Below are 20,949 nucleotides of genomic sequence, written 5' to 3'. Positions count from 1 at the left end.
TGGAGGAAATATCCAGTGCAGTCTTACAATTTATGAAGCTAGTGTATAGGGACAACTTGGGTGACTGTGCATATTTCTCTGTCAAATGCTATGCCATTAAGACCTGATGAACAAAGTTCTTTTTGTTCTTCTGTAAGGATTTTAAGAGTTTTAGCCAGTGCCATAACCTTCCCAGCAGATGCTTAGTGTATAGTTTGCAAATGATACTTAGACTGATTTTACAATAGCTACATTGAAACTAAATTTTCCCCTCTTTCTAATCCACTGGAATGTTGGAAAGTGATTATGTAAAGAGGCATAAAACTCTGTGAACAGTCTTAAGTTTTAAGGAACAAAATAAATTGAGACTACATATTGTGTGGTGGAAGAAGCCAGTGAAAATAAAATAAACTTTGAAAATACCTTGAAACGGACCATGGACTGCAAAGGAAAAAAAATGCCCAATGTATCCTCATGAAATAATTATTTGGGCAGCAACCAGGCATGTTGCTAATCGCACCATCCTCATCTGAGTTTCTTCTGGTCATGTGGCCCAGAGTAGACCATTAGACACTCCGCCTGTTGCTTCTTTGTGAACACATACACAAATGCAGTATGATGGGTTAGCATAACACACACACACACACACACACACACACACACACACACACGCGACCAATATGCATACTCCCTGATTAAATAGGGAGACATATACACACTCAGACATAGGTAACACACATAGGCACATCTTGATTAGTTCCTGGGAGCTAAGTGTATTCACACATCAGTAACACAAAAGTTCATTGCACAGAATAAAATATAGATGTCTGGAATTTCTTCCAACACCTTTATCAGCACAGACTATAGGAAACATCTACCACTATTTGCCAGAGGATAACTGTTTCGTAGAATAAGCCATGTCAAATATTCTTGGATTTCTGACTTTTATAAAATCTCTTCGGGTGTTTTAGTTGTTTTCGTTGCCTTTTTTCTGGGTCAAAACATTTGCCATAAGACCTCTGTATGATTCACCTGTAAGATTTATAAGATGAGGATCTTTGTTTTGCTGCAATCTACTATATGAGTCTGGAGTATCATCATCATTGGCTGCCCACACATTGAATAATAATAGCCAAAGTTTCTGGATCAATAACAGGCAGAATGTTGTGTCCAGTAGAGATTAATCTCTTTCAGGTTGACAGAGTAGTAGGACTGGCAGCAGCTGAATTTATTTGATAGCTTTCCTGGGCATTCTCTAGGGAGGCGCACAACAACAATGTTGAGAGTTCAGCAAAATGAATCAATTAATGAACTCAGCAACATACCAAGAAACAGAATCTCATATTGATTAATTGTTATCAAATACAACGTTATGGATGGCGAACAATAAGACGTAGCTGGAAAAATGCTGTAGCTCAATTGATGGCCCTGTTTATAACGGTTTCAGGCACCAAAGAAACAAAAGAGAAGTTTGCTTGTTACTGAGGTATAGACATTTACACACAATTCAGCTAAACTAGAAAGCAATTGTAGAACACCCAGTCCATTTTTTAAAGAAATTCCAGATGATTGATATATTGCTACTCTCATTTGAGAAAACTGGAGCATGTAAGAGTCCCTAAGTAACTTTGGTTAGTCTTAAAACCTAAGCAGGGTCATGCTGGGTTATTACTTGGATGGGAGATTACCAAGAAACTCCAAAACTATATATTAGGCTGGGAAATTGAAAAATAGTTCCCTCCCATGAAACAAAACAAGGTGCAGATAGAATGAAGGAGCAGGGTGGTTGCATCTGGAAGGAAGGGACGGAACAGCGGAAGTAGGAAGCGAAGCTGGCTGAGAGGGACAAAATAGCTGGTTAGAAAAGAAAGAGCGAAGCCCTATTTAAACATTGCAGAAAGGAATTAAATTCAGTAAGCAAGAGGCTGTTTATTTTCAGGATCCAACCAGTTGCAGCACCAAGCTAACTAACCAGGCTTGGACCTGGATAGTGGTTGGATGGGACAACCTCAGAAAGATCCCAGCACCATAGATTATATTGGAAAGCTGAAAAGCTTCCTGGACGAAGGCAGTAGAAAACAACATTCATATGGCTGTCAAAAAAATGACATGGACACATCTGGGGAGCTCAAAGGAGACTGCATTTTGGCCGTTCAGTGCCTTCCAGATAATTGGGGCCTCAGCTTCTGGCCAATGGCAAGAGATGGTTGAAACTCTAGTCTGAAATACTTTGAGCACAGGAAGGAAAAAAAATGACCCCAGGGACTGTCCTTTCATCCCTGATATATCAATGATGTGCAATCTATTTCAAGAGAACATATTCTTTGCTTTAAGTATAACAGTTTTCTTCTCACATTGTTATCTAGTCAGAATTGCTGTTAGCTCTGCATGATAGATGTTTCAGACTGATGAAGCAGCAGGTGAGAAAAGAGTGAAGCTTCTTTCCTTTCTCTTTCTCCCTTCCATTTCCTGCTTGATTTGACAGCCCACCCACTCCTTTTCTTTGATAGCGAAGGAAGACAGGAAGATATTCTCCCTTTTGTATGTTTACTTTGTATATCTACTTTCTCAGTATTGTATGAGTTCTTGGAATCTGAAGTAGGAAACAAGTTGGTCAACGTTTTGAGAAGGAAGTTTGCTGGGACAATCCAGAGGGTGGGAAAAAGGCAGCAGCTCATTCACACACACACACACACACACACACACACACACACACACACACACACTTGCCAACTAAAGTGATTTGACAAAGTCATTGATGTGTGCTTATCTTTCCAATAGACAATGGTCTTCTTTCTATTATGATTGGGTGATTGATTGATTGTATATCATCAAGTTATTGTTGACTCCTAGCAACCATATAAACAGATCTTCCTCTTACATCATAATTGCATCTTAATTTAAATTTATTTAGAGAGTGTTCATTGCATTTCTTAACTGTTTCCACCCCCCTCTTTTTCATTACATTTCTAAAATTAATCCCTGGACTTTGCTAAGTCCTTCTCTTTGCTTTATTTTTGGTTTTCTGTTTCTGATCTTTTCTAAGTTAAAAAGGAGGATGGGGAAAAAGAAAAAAATAACTCTTTTTCTGAGGCTTCTTGGTCATGCTTCTTTATATGTGGTGCTATTACTCATCTCCTGAACTGTTCTTCCAACATAGTCCCTTTTCTCCATTGTCCAGTCTTTTCACCATTCAGCCTGCTCTTCAATTCTTCCTTCTCAATTCTTCTGAGTGGGATCTTCCATCACACGTTCCACCTTCTGATTATCCTTTCTTCTTTCCTTCAGCAGTTGACCTGTTCCATGATACACATGCATTTTCAGCCTAGAAAGAAATTCTGGAAGCCAGATGTGCTTGCTTGGGGGTGTCCAAATTAAACCAAGAGCCTTCTCCCAACTCTGTCATAAAATACACCATCTTACTCATAGCAATTGACTCTACCACAGGGCTCCTATGTTGCTTCTCACCTGGCTATCAGCTCTAATTAGCATAGCTAATATTCAAAGGTGATGGGAATTGAAGTCTACCACAGATTCTGATGGGCTAGAATGTTTTACAACTTCATCTATAAAACCATAAACTTCAGTCAAATGGCATTTCTGTGTACTGCTGTCTTTTCAGATAGCAGCCCAAAGAAAAAAAGGTCACTAAAATAAGAAATTGCTTTGCTTATATTTCATACTTCAGTAGGTTAAGTTACACCTATGTCCTGAAGTTCTAGTTCCTTTTAAACATCTTCTTGTGAAGAAACATTCAAAACCTGGTTTTTTAGATGGTTTTTTAGATGCCATTTATTATCAACTACATTTATCTAGTCTTCATAGTCCATTTCTTGAGACTTTTTGCTGTTCCAGTGGGTGCCTCTAAACAGTTAAGAAGCTCTTCTCTTTTTTCTCTTTCTTTCTCTCCCTCAACTGATTCTCCATTTTTTGCAGTAAAAATGCAAGATAAACAGTGATGTCTGAACTGTATCTAAACAGGCACATTCTCAATAAATAGTGTCACAAAAGACATCAATGTTATGCCAACTTAATTGTTATAGCTGTCCCCCAAAGAGAGATCTGCCATTTTTTTTCTTGTTAAGGTTCCATCCTGTAAAGCTGGTTGGGAATTGTGAGCTGGTAGTTGGAATGGTTGAAGTTATCCAGAAGCATGAGCAAGGCTTCCTCTCTTAGACAAGAATTTCATATGTTGGGGAGTAGAGAGTAAGTTTATGGACACCCAGAAAAGGGCAGTTTGCAACCAAGAACAGTCGAGTTTTTTTCGTATGCTGTAAAGAATGCTGAGAATTGTAGTTTCATCAGCAGACTGATAATTCTGCATTAATATAAGAGGCAGGCTGATATCTTCTATTGTGTAAGAAATAAAATAATGCGGCCACATAGAACAGTGATGGCTAACCTTTTCTGGACTGAGTGCCCAAAGCGCCCTTGCAAATGTGCGTGCCTGAACCCCCAAAATGCAATGCTTATATGTACTCCGTGCATGTGCACGTGGGGTCCCTGCATGCCTCCCCTGTGCATGCACATGCGCCCCTGCACATACCCCACGTGTGTATGTCCAGCCCCTTGCACGCGCCCCACCCTGGCGCATGCGTCCCCCCACATCCTTTTACCTTTGGAGCAAATTATAATTAAATCCCAATATTCAGTTCAATGTTTTGAGCTCAATTCCTGGATGTAAAGAAATTTAAGGATGACCGTGGGGAAAGGTATGGGAGAACTGTTAAGAAGAAAGCTGCAACATCAACCAAATCTTACTTTCAGTCATGGGCCAGCCTAAAACTTGCAGAAAACTTTACACAATCCAGAAATGGAAGTAAGCATGAGAAAGATCTGCTTTGATTTTGTTTAGTATAAGATGGGACAGAGAGACACACTTGGACAGGCTGTCAAAATGGATGCCATCCCTTCAAGATAAGATGCCACTGAAATTTCTGGAGTGCCCCTTTATTAGTGTAGGGTACAGTACATCTTACAATAAACAAAATCAAGGAGGCGTTCTTTTGAGTTTGTTTCTCATATTTCTTCCTTTGTACTGGGTAATCTTTCTGCATGTTCTTCACTCCAAAGCAATTTCTAAAGTCTTTTACTCAGGATCAAGTGATTCCAGACATTCTTTTGAGATGTACCATCTTCTTTTTATGATTGAATCTTTACTGCTGTTTTATCTTATAGAAAACATCTACCTTTTTGAGCAACACAATACAACACAACACAAGAGGCTCAATCTCTTGTGTTGTGAATGTGCTGTTAAAAAGAGACATAATACCAAGATCACGTCTGCTAACTCATGTTAATTTAATTAACACGAACAGTATGTATCTAAAGCTTCTTTTAGTTGGCTGAGCCAGACCAAATCTTTGCTCGTGATCTGTTGGGGGAACACAGTGGAAGAACATAAAACAATTATTGGATGCAATTAGGCCTTGTAGGCTGGGGAGAATGTAGAGAGACTATTTTGGTTGCTTGCTGTTTTAAAACCATGTTGTTTTCCATTAATGTCATCGTGCCTGGGGATCCAATGGTGGTATGGAGCCTGTGAGTTAGCTATATTGATAGCAATTGTACAGATTGTATTTTCCCACAAATTAAGTTTTATGGTTTTAACTGTTTTAATGGGCTTTGCATTGCTTTTTATTTTTGTTTATTGTTTTGTTATTTAACTGTGTGAGCTGCCCAGTCACAAATGTGAAATGGGGGGCAGGGAAGTGCTAGATAAATTAAACAAACAAACAAACAAAACAAACAAACAAACAAACAAACAAACAGTGTGACGTTGTCTAGAGCCATTTTGGATTTCGGTAGCCTAGCAACTCGATAAACAAGTAAGAAGCACATCAGTGGTATAATTATATCTACACTATATTCATCTAGCATGGCTCAAATATTTGTTCAGAATTCCAACATGAGGTGGAATTAGATGTTAAATATTAGGTAATTATTTTTCTTAAACATTGCTGGCTTACTTTAGATGCTCTCTGAGCACAGGCTTCAAGCTGACGCTCCTAAGTTTAATTATCTTGCCTGTTGGGGAGTTAAGCTCAAGCCTTCCACAATATCTTGCAACCACTCTGTTGACTTAATAAAGGTTTTTGCTATCATACTGCCTGCTCATCCATAAAAACATTTCTAGCTGCACCACACATACCATTTGCAATTGCTAAGGATTATTGTCTTGAGCATCTAAAAAAGAAAAGTTGCTGATACGTGATCTAATAACATTACCTCTTTTCTCTTTGTCATCAGCATTCTAGAGCAAAGAACATGATGAAAAACAGGAAGTGTGGAATTAAATTTAATAGGGTTAGAAATATGTAGTTGTTTCATTTTTTTCTTTAATATGCTTTAACCAGATGTATTTTGTGGTAACTCTTTTGCAATGTAGCATTATGTATTACTAAAATTATTTTTTTTAGGGCTTGAAAGTTGTAAAATAAACCTGTGATCAGTTACTCTGGGAATCCGAAAACAATAAGTAACTGTTTATTCTTGTTTCCCTTTTAAATCTGCAGCTCAGTATTTTGCAAGCATCATGGTCATTGTTGGTTTATCTGTAGTAGTAACAGTCTTGGTGCTTCAGTTTCATCATCATGACCCTCAAGCAGGAAAGATGCCCCAGTGGGTAAGTGACCACTACAAATCAGCCTTCACAAACAGCGATATCTAATATATCTCATCACTTACACGATGCTAGAAAGAACAGATGGCTTTAAGGGTAGGATACTAATTCTTACTTCCTCTCCTCACCTTGGTTTATGTTGAGCCTGCAGGATTTATGACTGACCAAGCAGGAGACCTTTCATCTTTACTTTTGACTTTTTCAAAAAAGTATTTTTATTTCTTTTAATATAGGGAAAAAGAAAAATAAGGAAAAGTGAATTAAAAATTAAACAAAAACAAGAATACAGAATTGTTTCTCTCTCTCACACATACACAGACTTCTTACTCATCCTTCTGGGTGGTTTGTGTCTTCCTTAGTCATGGGTTCTCTACTAGAGGCCTGGGAATTTGGGGGTTCATGCAGTATCTTAGCTGTTCCTAGCACTGCACTCCTTTGGGCAGAAAACTCTTGATGCTCTTCCTGGGATCTGTTGGAGCCACTCTTCCCGCTTAGATGTCACAGCCCCAAGTGTTCCTAATACCACTGGAACTACTTTGACCTTTGTTTTCTTCATCCATTCTTCCTCCTTCAGGCCCTGGTACTTCTCCAGCTTCTAATACTTCTTCTTCCCCATGTTATTGTTACTTGGCACTGTTGCATAGGTCACCTGTTCTTCTCCATTACCTTCTGTGGAATCTCCCATATGGACCTGTTAGGGTCTAGTTCTGTGATGGCAAACCTATGGCACGTGTGCCACAGGTGGCATGCAGACCCATATCTGTGGGCACACAAGTCGTTGCCCTAGCTCAGCTCCAGTATGCATGCGTGTACCAGCCAGCTGATTTTCAGATGGCCCCGCCCATGCCATCCCTCCCTTCCCAGGAGTCTTGACGCGGCCCGTTTTGGATGCCAGGTAAGTACAGAGCTTGTGTGGAGGTGCTGGGAGGGCATTTTTGGCCTCCGGAGGGCATCCGGGGGGTGGGGGAGGCCCTTTTCACCCTCCCCAGGCTCCAAGAAAGCCTCTGGAGCCTGGGGAGGGTGAAAAAATGGGCCTACCGCACCCACCGGTAACCTTTTTGCTGTCGCATGCAAAAAGCGGGGGGAGCACAGAGGGGGGTCACACACACATTTGCGGGGGGAGGCAGGGCAGCATTGAATTATGGGTGTGGGCACGCGCACTCACGACCCCCCTGCACTCCCCCTGTTTTTGGCATGAGATGGCAAAAAGGTTAGCCATCTCTTGTCTAGTTCATACACTGTGCATCTCAGTTTCAATTCTCAAATTTATAATCATGTGGACCCTGTTGCATAGTTACTTTCCATCTTGAAAAATATTTTTAATTTATGGAAGCATCTATATATCAAAAGATCAGTAGTAGAAACAATGTTCCCAACAAAATCCCACTTTGTAATTAGTAAAACATCAGATATACTAGCATGACTTAGTTTCACCATTTGGCCCATTTCTTTAAAAATGGCCACCTAACCACAAGCCGTTGCTTCTGTTCCGCCAAAAGCATCACCTCTGAATTCTAGTTCAACTCTTTCTCACAACATGAGTGTCTTCATGTAGGGTTTGGGGTTTTTTGGTCCATTACCTTCTTTTACCTTTGAAATGTTTTCTAATTTTTTTAGTCTACAGTTTCAAATATCCCGATGAGTTTCATTTGAGTAATAACCAGACCCGACTCTGCTTAGAATCAGCTATGGTCATCTTAAAGAAATGTTTTTCCTTAGTCTTGGCATTTCACGATCATCAATAGCACCTTCTGAAGTTTTTTTTTTCTTGCTTTCTCATGTATACCTTTTTGGAATAATACATCATCATGTATGGTATTGCACTTTTGCCCCTCCTCCACTGTAAAATTCCCTCCACATGTAAACACTCTAAAATGTAATTTTAAAACATTAAATATTCATCATCAGGAGCGTATTATTTCTTCCTTGTACTTATTAAAAAGGCTCCATTGGTGTCTTGGGAGCTAAACATTGTGATATAACAAAACATTGCAGGACAGAAGTGCTAGTCTTACTCCTTTATATTTCTGCCACATAATACTCTGTGAGATCTGCTTGTTGCAGGAATCTGAGTAATCGTTCCAAGACATATTCTTTAGTTGTACGATTGTTTTCCATCTTGTAGATATTTTCATAAAGTTCAAGAAATGTTTTGAGTATTCTCAGTGGCAGAGATATTAGTTTATTTAAAAGCTACCCAGTTAAAACAGACTTTGAATTAGATACTTTGGTGAGTATTTTTCACAAAACAAATACAGGTAATCCTCGGTTTAACAACCATTGGTTTAACTACAATTCAGAGTTATAATGGCATTGAAAAGAAATGATTTATGACCCATCCTCAAAGTTGTGACGGTCACACCACTCCCACAGTCACGTGAACATGATTTTGGCACTTGGAGCCACCTCACCTTTATGATTGTTGCAGTGTCCTGTGGTCATGTGACTGTGATTTGTGACCATCTTCCCAGTCATCTCCCAACAAGCAAAGTCAATGGGGTGAGCCGCGTTTGAATTACAAGTGTATGATTCGCTTAATAGCCCGTGATTTGCTTAATGTCCACAATAAAATGGTCTTAAAAGTGAGTTCGATCACACAATGACTCATTGAATGACCTCATTGCATAGCAGTCAAAATTTTTGTCCCAATTGTGGGACTCCTGTAGCACTACCTGTACAGGAGTGATGCCTTTCTCAGGTCTGAAGCTGGTTCAAAGTTCATAGGGATTTTTCTGCCCAACAATTAGAATAAAATAGGAAACAATAAGAGAAATAAATGAAAAAGTTTAGACTGGTTGTGTCAAAATAGCAGTTGGCCTTTTCCTGTTCATTACATTTAGCAGGCTTAGCAATCGCTTTCAATCAAATTAAATTTCTTTGACTTCAATAAATGAAACTTTCCAGTGATTGGATTCTTGGCAAATGTTAATTTCTTGGGAGCAATCAAATTCTTCCTAAAGCTACTTCTAAACCTTATTATGAAGGATTATAGGTATCTTTAAGAAAGAATCTGTTTCTCCGGCTAAAATAAAAAAGTGATTTTGTGAAAATACCTGAGAAGCGTTTTTTTCTCTCCAGATGAACAGTTTAAGGCCAGAGGAAGGGCTGGAGGAAGCAGATAATTGAAAAATGATTTTGTCCAAGGTCTTTGTAATGAGCGGTTATGCTTCATATAGCAATTTACCAAACGGCAATATTCTTTGTGAACCACATTGCTCTCTTTTGTGCAATCATTCACAAGACCTCCATGAAGGGCACTGAGCGTTTCTGTCTTTTTCAGGTCCGTATCGTCTTGCTGAATTGGTGCGCTTGGTTTCTCAGAATGAAAAAACCAGGGGAGAACATCAGGCCTCTCTCTTGCAGATATGGCCACTCGAGGCACCAGTCCAGTGTCAGCAGTGTAGAAATGAACATCTTACCAGGACACCATTCTAGCAATGGCAACATGATCTACAGCTACCATGCCATAGAAAACCCCTGTTGCCCACAGAATAATGAGATAGACACCAAGGGCGGAAAGGACCAGAGCTCTTCGCCTGAAGATAACGACAGCACTCAGAGAAAAGTTTTACTGGACACTATCCCAGTGATTGTGAAAATCCTGGAAGAAGTTCAGTTCATTGCAGCCCGTTTCCGGAAACAGGATGAAGGGGAAGAGGTCTGCAGTGAATGGAAGTTTGCAGCTGCTGTCATAGACAGATTATGCCTTGTGGCATTTTCACTTTTTGCCATCATCTGCACACTTACAATTCTCATGTCCGCTCCAAATTTTATTGAAGCTGTTACAAAAGATTTTACATAAGCCTCTCCAAAATGAATACAAGAATGCCCCAGTGTAATTGGAAATTACGAAATGATGCCATTAGTTTTGAAGAACAATGAGATTTCAAATGGAAATAAAGACTTTCTATGCTGAATTCAGTATTAAAAAAAGTCGGCATGTGTTTCAAATTCCAATTGTCTCCCCAGTGTTAGATATTCTAGATACAGAATTGGCTCTTGTTATTTGTTATTTGTTTCAAATAGTGTCTTCTCCCTATACTTGTGATCATAATCACCAATATTAGACAAGAAATCAGATACACACCATACACTTTACTGAGTAAATAGAACCTATATGTGCTACTAGGAAACACTAGTGAACATGTTGCTGCATTGGTAAATTCTTCCTAGAAACATGATCTTTGCTAAACGTATCGTTTTCAATATTTTTGTTTGGCATCGTTGTTTAACACAGATTTCATCTCCAGTAATGTATTGAATGATGCTGTTAGTTGCTGTTTGTCAAATAAATGGCAAGTTTTAGCTTTTACTATCACTGTGATAATCTGAAACATTTTCCACTTGATAACAATGTTAAGTCAATGCAATACTTTTTTCTAATAAGTTAAAAATGTTTTCATTGTTGAATATTCTGTTTTTCTATTACATAAATTACGCCCTTTCCCTAACTTGAGTGCTGCGGCTGCACATTTATTATCTTTGTCTTTGAATTTATGTCTGAACATCTCCAATGTCCTTAAATTGCATCAACCTTATTGATTTTAATTCTCTTACAATTAATATATACCACAACCCCAAATGTGCATGGAATGCAGCACGTTTCACTTATTACTGACAACTACTGATAGAAATTGGAGCTACAGTGAAATGAGCAAAATTAATGCACATCAAAGCAAGGTTCACTTTTTCTGCACTATATTACTTTGAATGGAATACACATTCCCTTCGCACCTAACTGCACATTAAAACCTGGTCATGACTCCTTGTAGTTTTTACCTTCTATAGAAAACAATTACAAAGTTTTTTTTCTATAGAATAAAAAGATTCAAGAGTCTAAGAAGCTTGTAAGATCACAGAAAGATGTTGTTAATCTAGCTTTTCCCCCCATTAGACCCACGGTTAATGAATAAAGGAATTGTTCATTCTAAGTCCCCAGAATTGAAATAGATAGTGATTTGCCAAATGCAAATAATCACATCATACATTAAACTCACCCAAGAACACAATTTGTACCCATCAACTCTTGAAAGTATATAATGTAAAAATTTTCCAACTGTTTGCAAGCTGCCAAATTGTTGTGATGATATTTTCCCTGATAATTATTTCATGTGGAAGGTTTGAGAGAAACTGAGGAAGGATTTACAGCATTTTACAGATAAAACAGAATCAGCCAAAACCATTTTTTTTAAAGGATCATCTTTTATAATCAAATCACATTTATAAAGAAAATGAAATATAAAGACTAAAAGGATAAGTTAATTTGATACAAAACATGCACGTTTTGTAGACATTTTTAAAACCTGTATTACTGATGCAAAAATCCATGTGAGCTGCCAGTGAATGCATGCAAAAGAATCAAGAGAAATGAAAAGCGAATATTGATTCCAACGTGTTGATAAAATGTAATGCACTTTAAAAAATGAAATTGAAGAGAAGTATGGCCTTTTGACAATGTGTTTTATACAGGAATCTATTTCCATAGGCATGACAGTGATGGAGTGTTACTGTTCCCCACCTGGAATAGAGTCTCAGCATGATGCCAAGGTCTTGCTAGAAGACAGAAACCCAACCCTGCTGATTATTCATTTAGCTGGCAAAGTAATGCAGATCCTTTGGATATCCAATAATCGCTTGATCTTTTTGAAGGAAGTAAGACGGTAACCACAAAATTGGTAGAATGACCTAATTACAAAAAAGAAAATTGTTAGTGTTTCAAAGTCCCCATGTTCCTAAACTGTCGCCGCCCCCAATAGACACAAACCCAGAATAAGATCTAGAAGAAAGAAAACAATAGAACATGCTCATTATATTTGGTTTAGAGAGGTGGGCAACCATTGGGTATTGGTATGCTGCCAATATTAAGCAATAGGTATGCATGTTGACAAAAGTGTGCGGACATGAACAGAAAACCTCTTTTTCATCTTAATAGGAGGAGAGAACTATAAAGAAGGAGCTCATAATACTTTCTTCCTCGATGCAGTATTAGGCTTGCCTGAGTTCCCCTGCTGATCTGATGACTGCTGACAGAAGGGCATGTGAAGATGACAGCAGGAACTAGGGGTAGAGAAAGTCATCCAGGCAGACTGCCTTGGAAGCTTTGGGGTCTGCATGCAGCCCATTGGAGGCCTAGTATTCCCAATGAATTGGGTCAACTTGTGTGCAGCTGTGGAATAGGCTAGCTTTTCGGGAAGGGGAAAAAGTCTATATTTGCAAAACTTCCTACTCTTTTGGCAAAGTGTACCTTGATGTACTTAGGTAGTTTCAAAATGCAGGCACCATAAATCAGAGACCCGCATTTATATTTTGGGTTAATGTGACATTATTCTTCAGATACTTGCATTGATTATGGTGAATCGCAAGAAAAGGCTTGCCATGAGCTTAAACATGGCACACAAACACACTAAACCATAATGCTTGAAAATCATGCTTCTACCATTCTAGGAAATAAAAGCCCTTCTATAAAAACCATAATTAAAAACAAAGATTTCTTCTGGTCCTTTGGCTCAAAAACATTAAAGACAAATTCTAATCTGATGGCCGCAAACAAGGGCCCTGAGTTGCCCAGCTCTGCTATAGGTTGTGAGACCATGAGATCAAACCATTTTCTTTATATTATTTTCTTTTGGTGATAATAGGAGACAATGGACACAGTGCAAACTATACAGAAAGAATGCACAAATGTTTACCAAGTTATTTTAAAACAACTACATGGTTGGAATGAAGTTATTTCTAAGCCTCTGTTTCTGTATTAATGGATGGTGACCAGTTGCACTAAAGTTCATCCCTAGGACTGCATAAAGATCCCAGTCTGGATCAGATGTGACAATAAATCCTTGTGGAAACAGGTGAAAATGAAGATGCTACATGAGAACATTATGAGTTGGAAGACAGGGTTTTAACTAAAGAAGTTTAAAACAACCAAGCCATTTACAGGAATGTATGTATTAGTTGAAATTCTAAAATTCTGCCAATTTGTTTTTTCTTCACTATTGATAGGGAATTCAGCTGAAAGGAGCAACAATGTAGTCAGAACATAAGTCTGTTGAGCTGGCCATAAATAATCAATGTTGTAAGATTATCTAATACTTTCATCTAAGAAGGCTTTTAGTTCATATGACATACTAGCGCTCTGAACGGTTTCTATGTTTATATTACCAGTAGTGTAATAAAGGAAGCAAGCATATGGGAACCAGCCAAACAAACAGCCAAACAATCTGTGATGGTTTTTCATCTGTGCTAGTCACTTCTGAGCTGAGCTGAAACAGAAGTTAGCAACAGATGTCACATCCTTATATACTGTCCAGCTTCAATGGAGTGGAATGCCCCCAACATATCACTACTCACCTTCTCCCTATTCAAATTACCTGGAGTTTTTCATTTCCACTTTCTCATTCATAATTCTAGGGAAGAATCTATGATACTAGTGTCAGGAAGTTGGAATATCAGCCCACATCCGTTGACTCATGTGGCATTACCCCCACCTGCCACATTCCCAGAAGCAAGTTCTGCACAGGAAGGCAATCTGCACTCTTATTCTGTGAGCTATTTGCAAAGAGGAAGATCTCTTACAACAAAGCATACATCCTTTTTAAGGAAAAGAAATGACTATCTGATAACTCTCCAAAGAACTTGATTCTGCACTTTTTGTACCAGCTTCCAGATTAAAAAAAGGAAATGTACTTGCTTTTTAGGAAGGATTTATCTACTCCCAGGATCTGGTTCAGAACCAGGACCTATTCCAAGTACATCATTTTGAAAACCCTTGTAAATACTATCGATGTGAAAAATTTCAAAAGTGGGACTATGGTAACGTAGATGATTTCCCTGCATTTTTAAAAACATAATAATGTCACGACAGGACTTTAATTTCAGGCCTCTGGCTTTTTAACAAGCTGTACATTGGTTCCTTGTGATCTCTTGCACCCTTGAGTTAGATGGGAGATTCTCTGAGACACCTGTCCCAGGAAGTCCCTTCAAAGCATCACCTGGAAGATGACTGTTATTTGGGGGTTGAATAAAAGTCATTTGCTAGGCTGTCATTCATGTATATTTGCCAAGTTGATATTAAAAAATAATTACCCGTGGTGGACAGGGTTCCTGCTCTAGCTCCAGTTTTGTAGAGGGGCGCATGATACAGCGAGAGGTGGGGCTCATAATTTTGATGTGGCTCAAAATGAATTACTGGAAGCATTGGGTTCATTTGTCGAGGTAACGCATCTTCTATAACCATTTCATCGTCATCCCAACGACTGGCATCCATAAACATGCCATGAACCAGCACCCCATCGTCAGGAGAAGGCAACTGAAAAAAAAAAAAAAGATGGAAGGTGGGAGTCAAAGCTGAGCTAATAATTCATTAGCGCTACCAAGTTCCTACCGTACTCAGGTACCTATTCTTGAAATACAACAAAACATATTAAAAAAGTATCAGAAATCAACCACAGTACAAGATAAACATGATGGTTTTATATAAAGGTATTTCATGTGAATTCAAGATTGTCCTTCTTTGTGGCTGGATAGTCATTGCAGTTATAGATTTATAAATACCTTTTCATCCATTGGTAATTCACTGCCAAAGTGGCACAGTTTCGAAGCTTCTGATACTTGTGTTTGGTCTCTGTAGACAGGAATGACGTTGTAACTAAAACTAAGCTCATCAATTGGTAAGTTATATTTTCGAGCATGATTCTGAAGAGTTCCTGAGAAGTAAAAAAAGGGCCCGGTTCTCTTTTTAAGAACAAATAAGCAGTCATCAAAGAACCATTAACAATGCACAGTAATTGGAATTCAATTTGCCTTCACACAAACTCAGAAATATGTTCTATAGTTACAATCTCTCTTGGCAAAGTCCAATTCATAATTTAATCTTCAATATTGTAAAAGCCTTTTTATACAGCACTGCTTTATTATACTATTCCACTGTTCCAAGCCATCTTTTTAAAACAAAGAAAATGGGAACCATACTTTTTGAACAATTATTGTGGCCCTAATGTGTACTTGCGAGTACCATATTAGCGTTTTATTTATTATTTTTATTACTTTTGTTAGTTCAAAAGAATAACATAGTAAGTAGTAAATTATGAGAGGGTTTAAGGACCTCTCTTTTGAAAGTCAAGCAGTACATGATTTCTACTGCACTGCAGAGTGCTTATTTAACAACTGCCATATTTTTCGGAGTATAAGACGCACTCCCCCACTAAAAGTGGGTTGAAATGTCTGTGTGTCTTATACAGTGAATTCTGCTGAAGCTCCACCCACCCGGTGGCCCCCACACTTTGGCATTTTAGGCCTCTGCGCATCACATTTTTGGCCTCCGCACACACCATTTTAGACATGTTCCAGGCTGTGAGGATTGCCACAGTACAGCGCCATTGATTGCTGCCTCCGTGTGTTGCGTTTTCCACCTCTGCGCATCGTGTTTTCAGCCAGTTCCAGGTGGCAGGGATGCAGAGGCCAAGAATGGCTGAAAACATGACTCGCGGAGGCTGAAAATGCAACGCACAGAGGTGACGATTGGCGCTGATGTGCTGTGGCAATCCCAGCAGCCTGGAATGGGTCTAAAATAGAGCATGTGGAGGCCAAAAACGCAACATGCGGTGACAGCAATGGGCTGTGGCGATCCCCACAGCCTGGAACAGCTGATTGGTGGTATTCCAGGAGGCGGATCCAACCAGCAATCAGCTGCTCATGCTGAATCAGGCTGTGATAATGTGCTGAAGCTGACCAGGCTGTTTGCTGCAAGGACGCTAGCCAGATGAATACCGATGGATGCTAGTAGGCAGAGACAGTATTTTTTTTTTTGTTTTCCTCCCCAAAAGCTAATGTGCATCTTATACTCCAGAGTGTCTTATACTCCAAAAAATATGGTATATTTTCCAATCCATTTGAGCTGCTTTTCACTTATTCTAGACTTCTATCTTAGAGCAGGCAATACATTATAAGTACATATGGTTTTGTAGGATGTTTTGCTGCCAGATCTTAGAACCACAGAAACATGGTCAACTGGAATTGATGTGCCAGATTAATATAATGAGCACTGCATGTTAGCAAACTGCTTCTGACTGTGAATTTATTTTCAAAATTGAAAAGAAGGAAAGGACGGTCTACTCTATATCATCCACTGCCTAAAACAGCATTCGATAAAAATGCTGCTTCAGATGTCTTCTTTTCTGGATACTCTTTTGAAACAAAATGAGCTCTACCAGGGGTCTCCAATCTTGGCAACTTTAAGCCTGGTGAACTTCAACTCCCAGAATTCCCCAGCCAGCAAAGCTATACAACACATGATTTCAACATTATCTTCAGTACACTATTTGCATCTCTTCCCCCTGCTCTTCTTCACTCCACTTACAGCACCAATATGGAACTAGAATTATTTAGGAAAACTGTTGGCTCCAAATTTATTGGCATGTTATCCTCTCATCGGCACAATGAGCAACGTGCTTTCAGGATACTAATTCAGTGGCTTTACAGCTTCCCCCTTTTAATAACAGCTTTATTTCCTTTTTTGCGCAGATTCAACCATAAAGGGGTTTTGGGGAGGCCTCAGGCCCTGCAGGGCAGGACATTGATTTTTTCTCACTGATCAGCTGGCGGAAGAAGAGTGTCTGGTTCCCATTACACCCTCTTGGTTTTTAGAAGCCAGCAGCAGCGGTGAAGAGAATTCTGTGGCCAATTTAAAGATGGTTTGAAGGGGATTGGGAAATGGAAACAATGCCCTGCGAATCTGATCCCAATCAATCAGCTAACAATAAAGCGGCTTGGCAGGCTATTCTGAGCATCTGAAACCAAAAGCAAGACAACTAGCTGAACAACTGGTTTTCCAACCCTTTTGTGGATGTGCTACAATTTAGAACATACACAGGTGACATCAGAGACAGAGACATTTATGAATGTTTACCGGTCAAAAATCCTTGTGGAAAAAAGAAACCAGAAATCCAAAATGATTTAGGTTGACCTCTTTTGAGCCAGAACTAGGGGGAAAAAAAACAATTGATATATGTTAGGCATAAAATCCGACATTCCATTTAACTTATTAAACAACCGATTGCTGTTATTTTATTTGCAGAGAGGGACAACTGAACTGGGTTTGCCAGGGTTTTACTTCTCCATCTAAATGGATATGGCTTCATTCCTTTTGGTCCTAATCCAGGAAATCTTCGGTGCTGCAGGATGACAATATTTGAAGTTCCCCCAGACAGAATGAAGCTCAGGGCTTCTCTCATACAGATCAGAAGCTGGAGGAGGTGAGGAGCCACTCTTAGCATCTGCCTTAGTTTTTGTTCATACCATTTTGGGTGCTTAGTGGAAAGATAGCAGGGTGAAATAGACCAACTCTTTCCTTTACTCCCAATCTTCCTGATTATACGACTGGTTTAAGATTGGAGCTCAGTCAAAACAAACATGAGTACTTTGCACCATGTTTGAAGTTAAAGAGAAAATAATGGTTCTGATGCAAGGTCGAGGGTCTCCAGATCACAGTACCTGCATAAATGCTGATGCACTCAATTTGTATATACAGCACACCAGCCGCATATTATTTCAAATATCATAATCATACAGCATAATTACGGTATCTTAGAGAAGTGGTAAGTTCAACATCTGATGGCGATGTATTATCAAACCATAGCAACAAAGATACTTTGCAGAATTACGAAGGCACATAAAATCCCACTGTTAATTTTTGATGACAAAACTGTATCCCTTTTGCAAATAATCAGCTAAACCATTTAGGGAAAGCAATAATGCCATTACTCTCCCTTCTCCATTATTCTCCATGCCAAGAATAGGGAATTTTACCTTCATTCTGCCAAGCGTTTTCTCATTAGTTTATTTGCTGCAAGTCATATTTGGCATATTAATTTAAACAAGACGGAAGCCAACTTGCAATAAATGGAAAGGCAAGCATTTGGCATGGTTTTTAATTTCTCCCCCTTTAAAGTGTTTCTTGTACCCACTTGTTTCATAATAATGGAGCCTCTGACCTTCATTTTTAACAATTTGAACAGTTTCAGCTGTCTGAAATTGTTTCTGTTCCCTGAACTAATTTTTCTTCCAGATATGATTTTTTTTCTCCTGACATACATTCTTAATATGCATATTCTTTCAGATATGGTTTTTTTTGTGCACATTTTTGAGTTGCGAATTGCAGTTTGATATGCTAATGCATTCTGGTTTGTATAAACATTTCACAGGTGCTCACTGGCCTGTGTTTACATGAATTTACCTCATATTTTATCTTTTATGCTAAAATAATCAATGATGTCATGCAGTATTTCTCAACCTTAGCTATTTTAAGATGAGTGAACTTCAATTTCCAGAATTCCCCAGCAAGCCATGCGACTTCTGGAAGCTGAAGTCCCCTCATAATAAATAGGTCATTGGTGCTCTCAACATTTTTGTGGGAGTGGGACAAGAAAGCTGAAGAATGAACTTGGGTTAACTTTAACTTTTAACTTTCCTAAAACTCCTTACACCTGAAACATAGCCTAAATTATAGACAATTAGTACAGCGTATACATATGAATAGCATTTCTACTTACATCTATGAAGCTTGTCCTGAGCACAAGGTCTTTCACCCACGCCCCCAAAGGTTTTAGAGATGGATATGCGGCGTTGGCCCAGAGGCCTGGAACCTGATTGTTAAGAAAGCTGTGGTACACTCTCTCCATTTCTTCGGACATTACTACAAACCCTGCAATGGCTTTGTTGAGTGTTTGTAGAGAGTTCTGAAAGTTGAACAACAATACTACGCTTTAGTCTGCTATGGAGAGGAAAAGAATATAACAGTAATTGTATTTTCCCAAGGCAATTGTATTGCCAACTCTCTCACTCTCAAGTTAGCTTCAATTTAATGCAGTGTTTCTCAACCTTATCAACTTTAAGATCTTATTGTTAGTCGCGAAGTCATGTCCGACCCATCGCTATCCCATGGACAACTTTCCTCCAGGCCTTCCTGTCCTCTACCATCTCCATTTAAGTCCATTTAAGCTCATGCCGACTGCTTCAGTGACTCTATCCAGCCACCTCATTCTCTGTCGTCCCATTCTTCTTTTGCCCTCAATAGTTCCCAGCATTAGGCTCCAGAGAGTCCTTCTTTCTCATTAGGTGGCCAAAGTATTTGAGTTTCATCTCCGGCCATTTCTGGGAATTGCAATAGCACTTAGACTTATATACCGCTTTACAGTGCTTTACAGCTCTCTCTAAGCGGTTTACAGAGGCAGCATATTGCCCCCAACAATCTAGGTCCTCATTTTACCCTCCTCAGAAGGATGGAAGGCTGAGTCAACCTTGAGCCTGGTGAGATTTGAACTGCCAAATTGCAGGCAGCCAGCGGTCAGCAGAAGTAGCCTGCAGTACTGCACTCTAACCACTGTGCCACTGTGGCTCATTGAAGTCCACTCATCTTCAACTTGCTAAATTGAGAAACATTGATCTAATGAACCTACCAAATGGAGCTGTAGAAGAGAAAATCACTGATAAAATCTCAGCGGTGCTGCAGCCATGTTTCTGAAGTTGTCTATACAACATATACAGGTTGCTTTCACATCTTCCAGCACATTCTTATGAGTACCCTTGCCTAATTGTAATAAGGAAGTTTAGCAGTAATACACTGTATCTGCTTTATCTGCTTTATATTATCTATGTTTGTAAGAGGTTTTCCCAACAATTTTTATAGAGGATTCACAAGCAAATGGAAACTATCTACCATATTCGTTTGAAAAGACAAAAAATGCAACTATTTTGTCTTAACCTCTTTCAATTAAAGGAAGCCAGGAAAACAAACATGGTGTGACCAATGTTCTGAGAAATAAGATGAAATTTTCCTGTCAGTAAAGATATATGCCTGTGAAAGTAGTGAGATAATTCCTGGAACTGTTTTCCTGATTTGTCACTCTCTTCCGACAAGGTTAATGCATTCTTTCCAATGATGCATTCTATGAAAGCAACATTTCTCCCATGCAGCCTTCATATCAATCTTCATTAGCCAGAAATTATTTCATGCTGCAGTAGGAATGGGAGGGGCTTTTGACTTCCTGTTCGCTTCCCAAATGACTTTGTTGTGGGAAGCTGGCAGAAAGTGCTGCAAATCATGATCACGTGACTGTAACTGACTATACTATAGTGATGCTGCAGCAGCCACAACTCTGTGAATACAACTGATGTGAAGATCCTTGAAATTTCCAATTATACACAAGTAATCCATCCTGGATTTTTGTAGCAAAACCTTTAATTTAGTGGATTTAAGATATAAGGAGTTCTTGACGTATAACTATTTGTTTAGCAACTGTTCAAAGTTGAATTGAAGACAGCAAAGTCCACATTTTGGATAGAGAGGACCACTG

At 39.0% G+C, this 20,949-nt stretch overlaps 2 protein-coding genes across 2 annotated transcripts in view; one reads left to right on the top strand and one right to left on the bottom strand.

The window, feature by feature from the left end:
• Positions 1 to 10,403, top strand: part of LOC139313131 (neuronal acetylcholine receptor subunit alpha-7-like) — a 95,100-nt gene extending 84,697 nt beyond the window's left edge. The window contains exons 9-10 of the mRNA XM_070938528.1: positions 6,495 to 6,604; positions 9,882 to 10,403. Coding sequence (XP_070794629.1) covers positions 6,495 to 6,604; positions 9,882 to 10,403 — 632 coding nt within the window. The remainder of the gene's footprint in view (positions 1 to 6,494; positions 6,605 to 9,881) is intronic.
• Positions 10,404 to 12,182: 1,779 nt separating this feature from the next.
• Positions 12,183 to 20,949, bottom strand: part of DNAH6 (dynein axonemal heavy chain 6) — a 184,085-nt gene continuing 175,318 nt past the window's right edge. The window contains exons 72-76 of the mRNA XM_070935458.1: positions 19,147 to 19,332; positions 17,505 to 17,577; positions 15,152 to 15,303; positions 14,684 to 14,906; positions 12,183 to 12,286 (exon numbers count right to left, since the gene is read on the bottom strand). Of these exons, the coding sequence (XP_070791559.1) occupies positions 12,183 to 12,286; positions 14,684 to 14,906; positions 15,152 to 15,303; positions 17,505 to 17,577; positions 19,147 to 19,332 (738 nt within the window). The remainder of the gene's footprint in view (positions 12,287 to 14,683; positions 14,907 to 15,151; positions 15,304 to 17,504; positions 17,578 to 19,146; positions 19,333 to 20,949) is intronic.

Source organism: Pituophis catenifer, unplaced genomic scaffold (assembly GCF_029215685.1).
Source record: "Pituophis catenifer annectens isolate HBS135680 unplaced genomic scaffold, rPitCat1.0.hap2 SCAF_2, whole genome shotgun sequence".
Taxonomy (NCBI): Eukaryota; Metazoa; Chordata; class Lepidosauria; order Squamata; family Colubridae; genus Pituophis; species Pituophis catenifer.
Note: the sequence above shows the minus strand (reverse complement) of the source record. Positions and strands in the feature narration are given on the sequence as shown.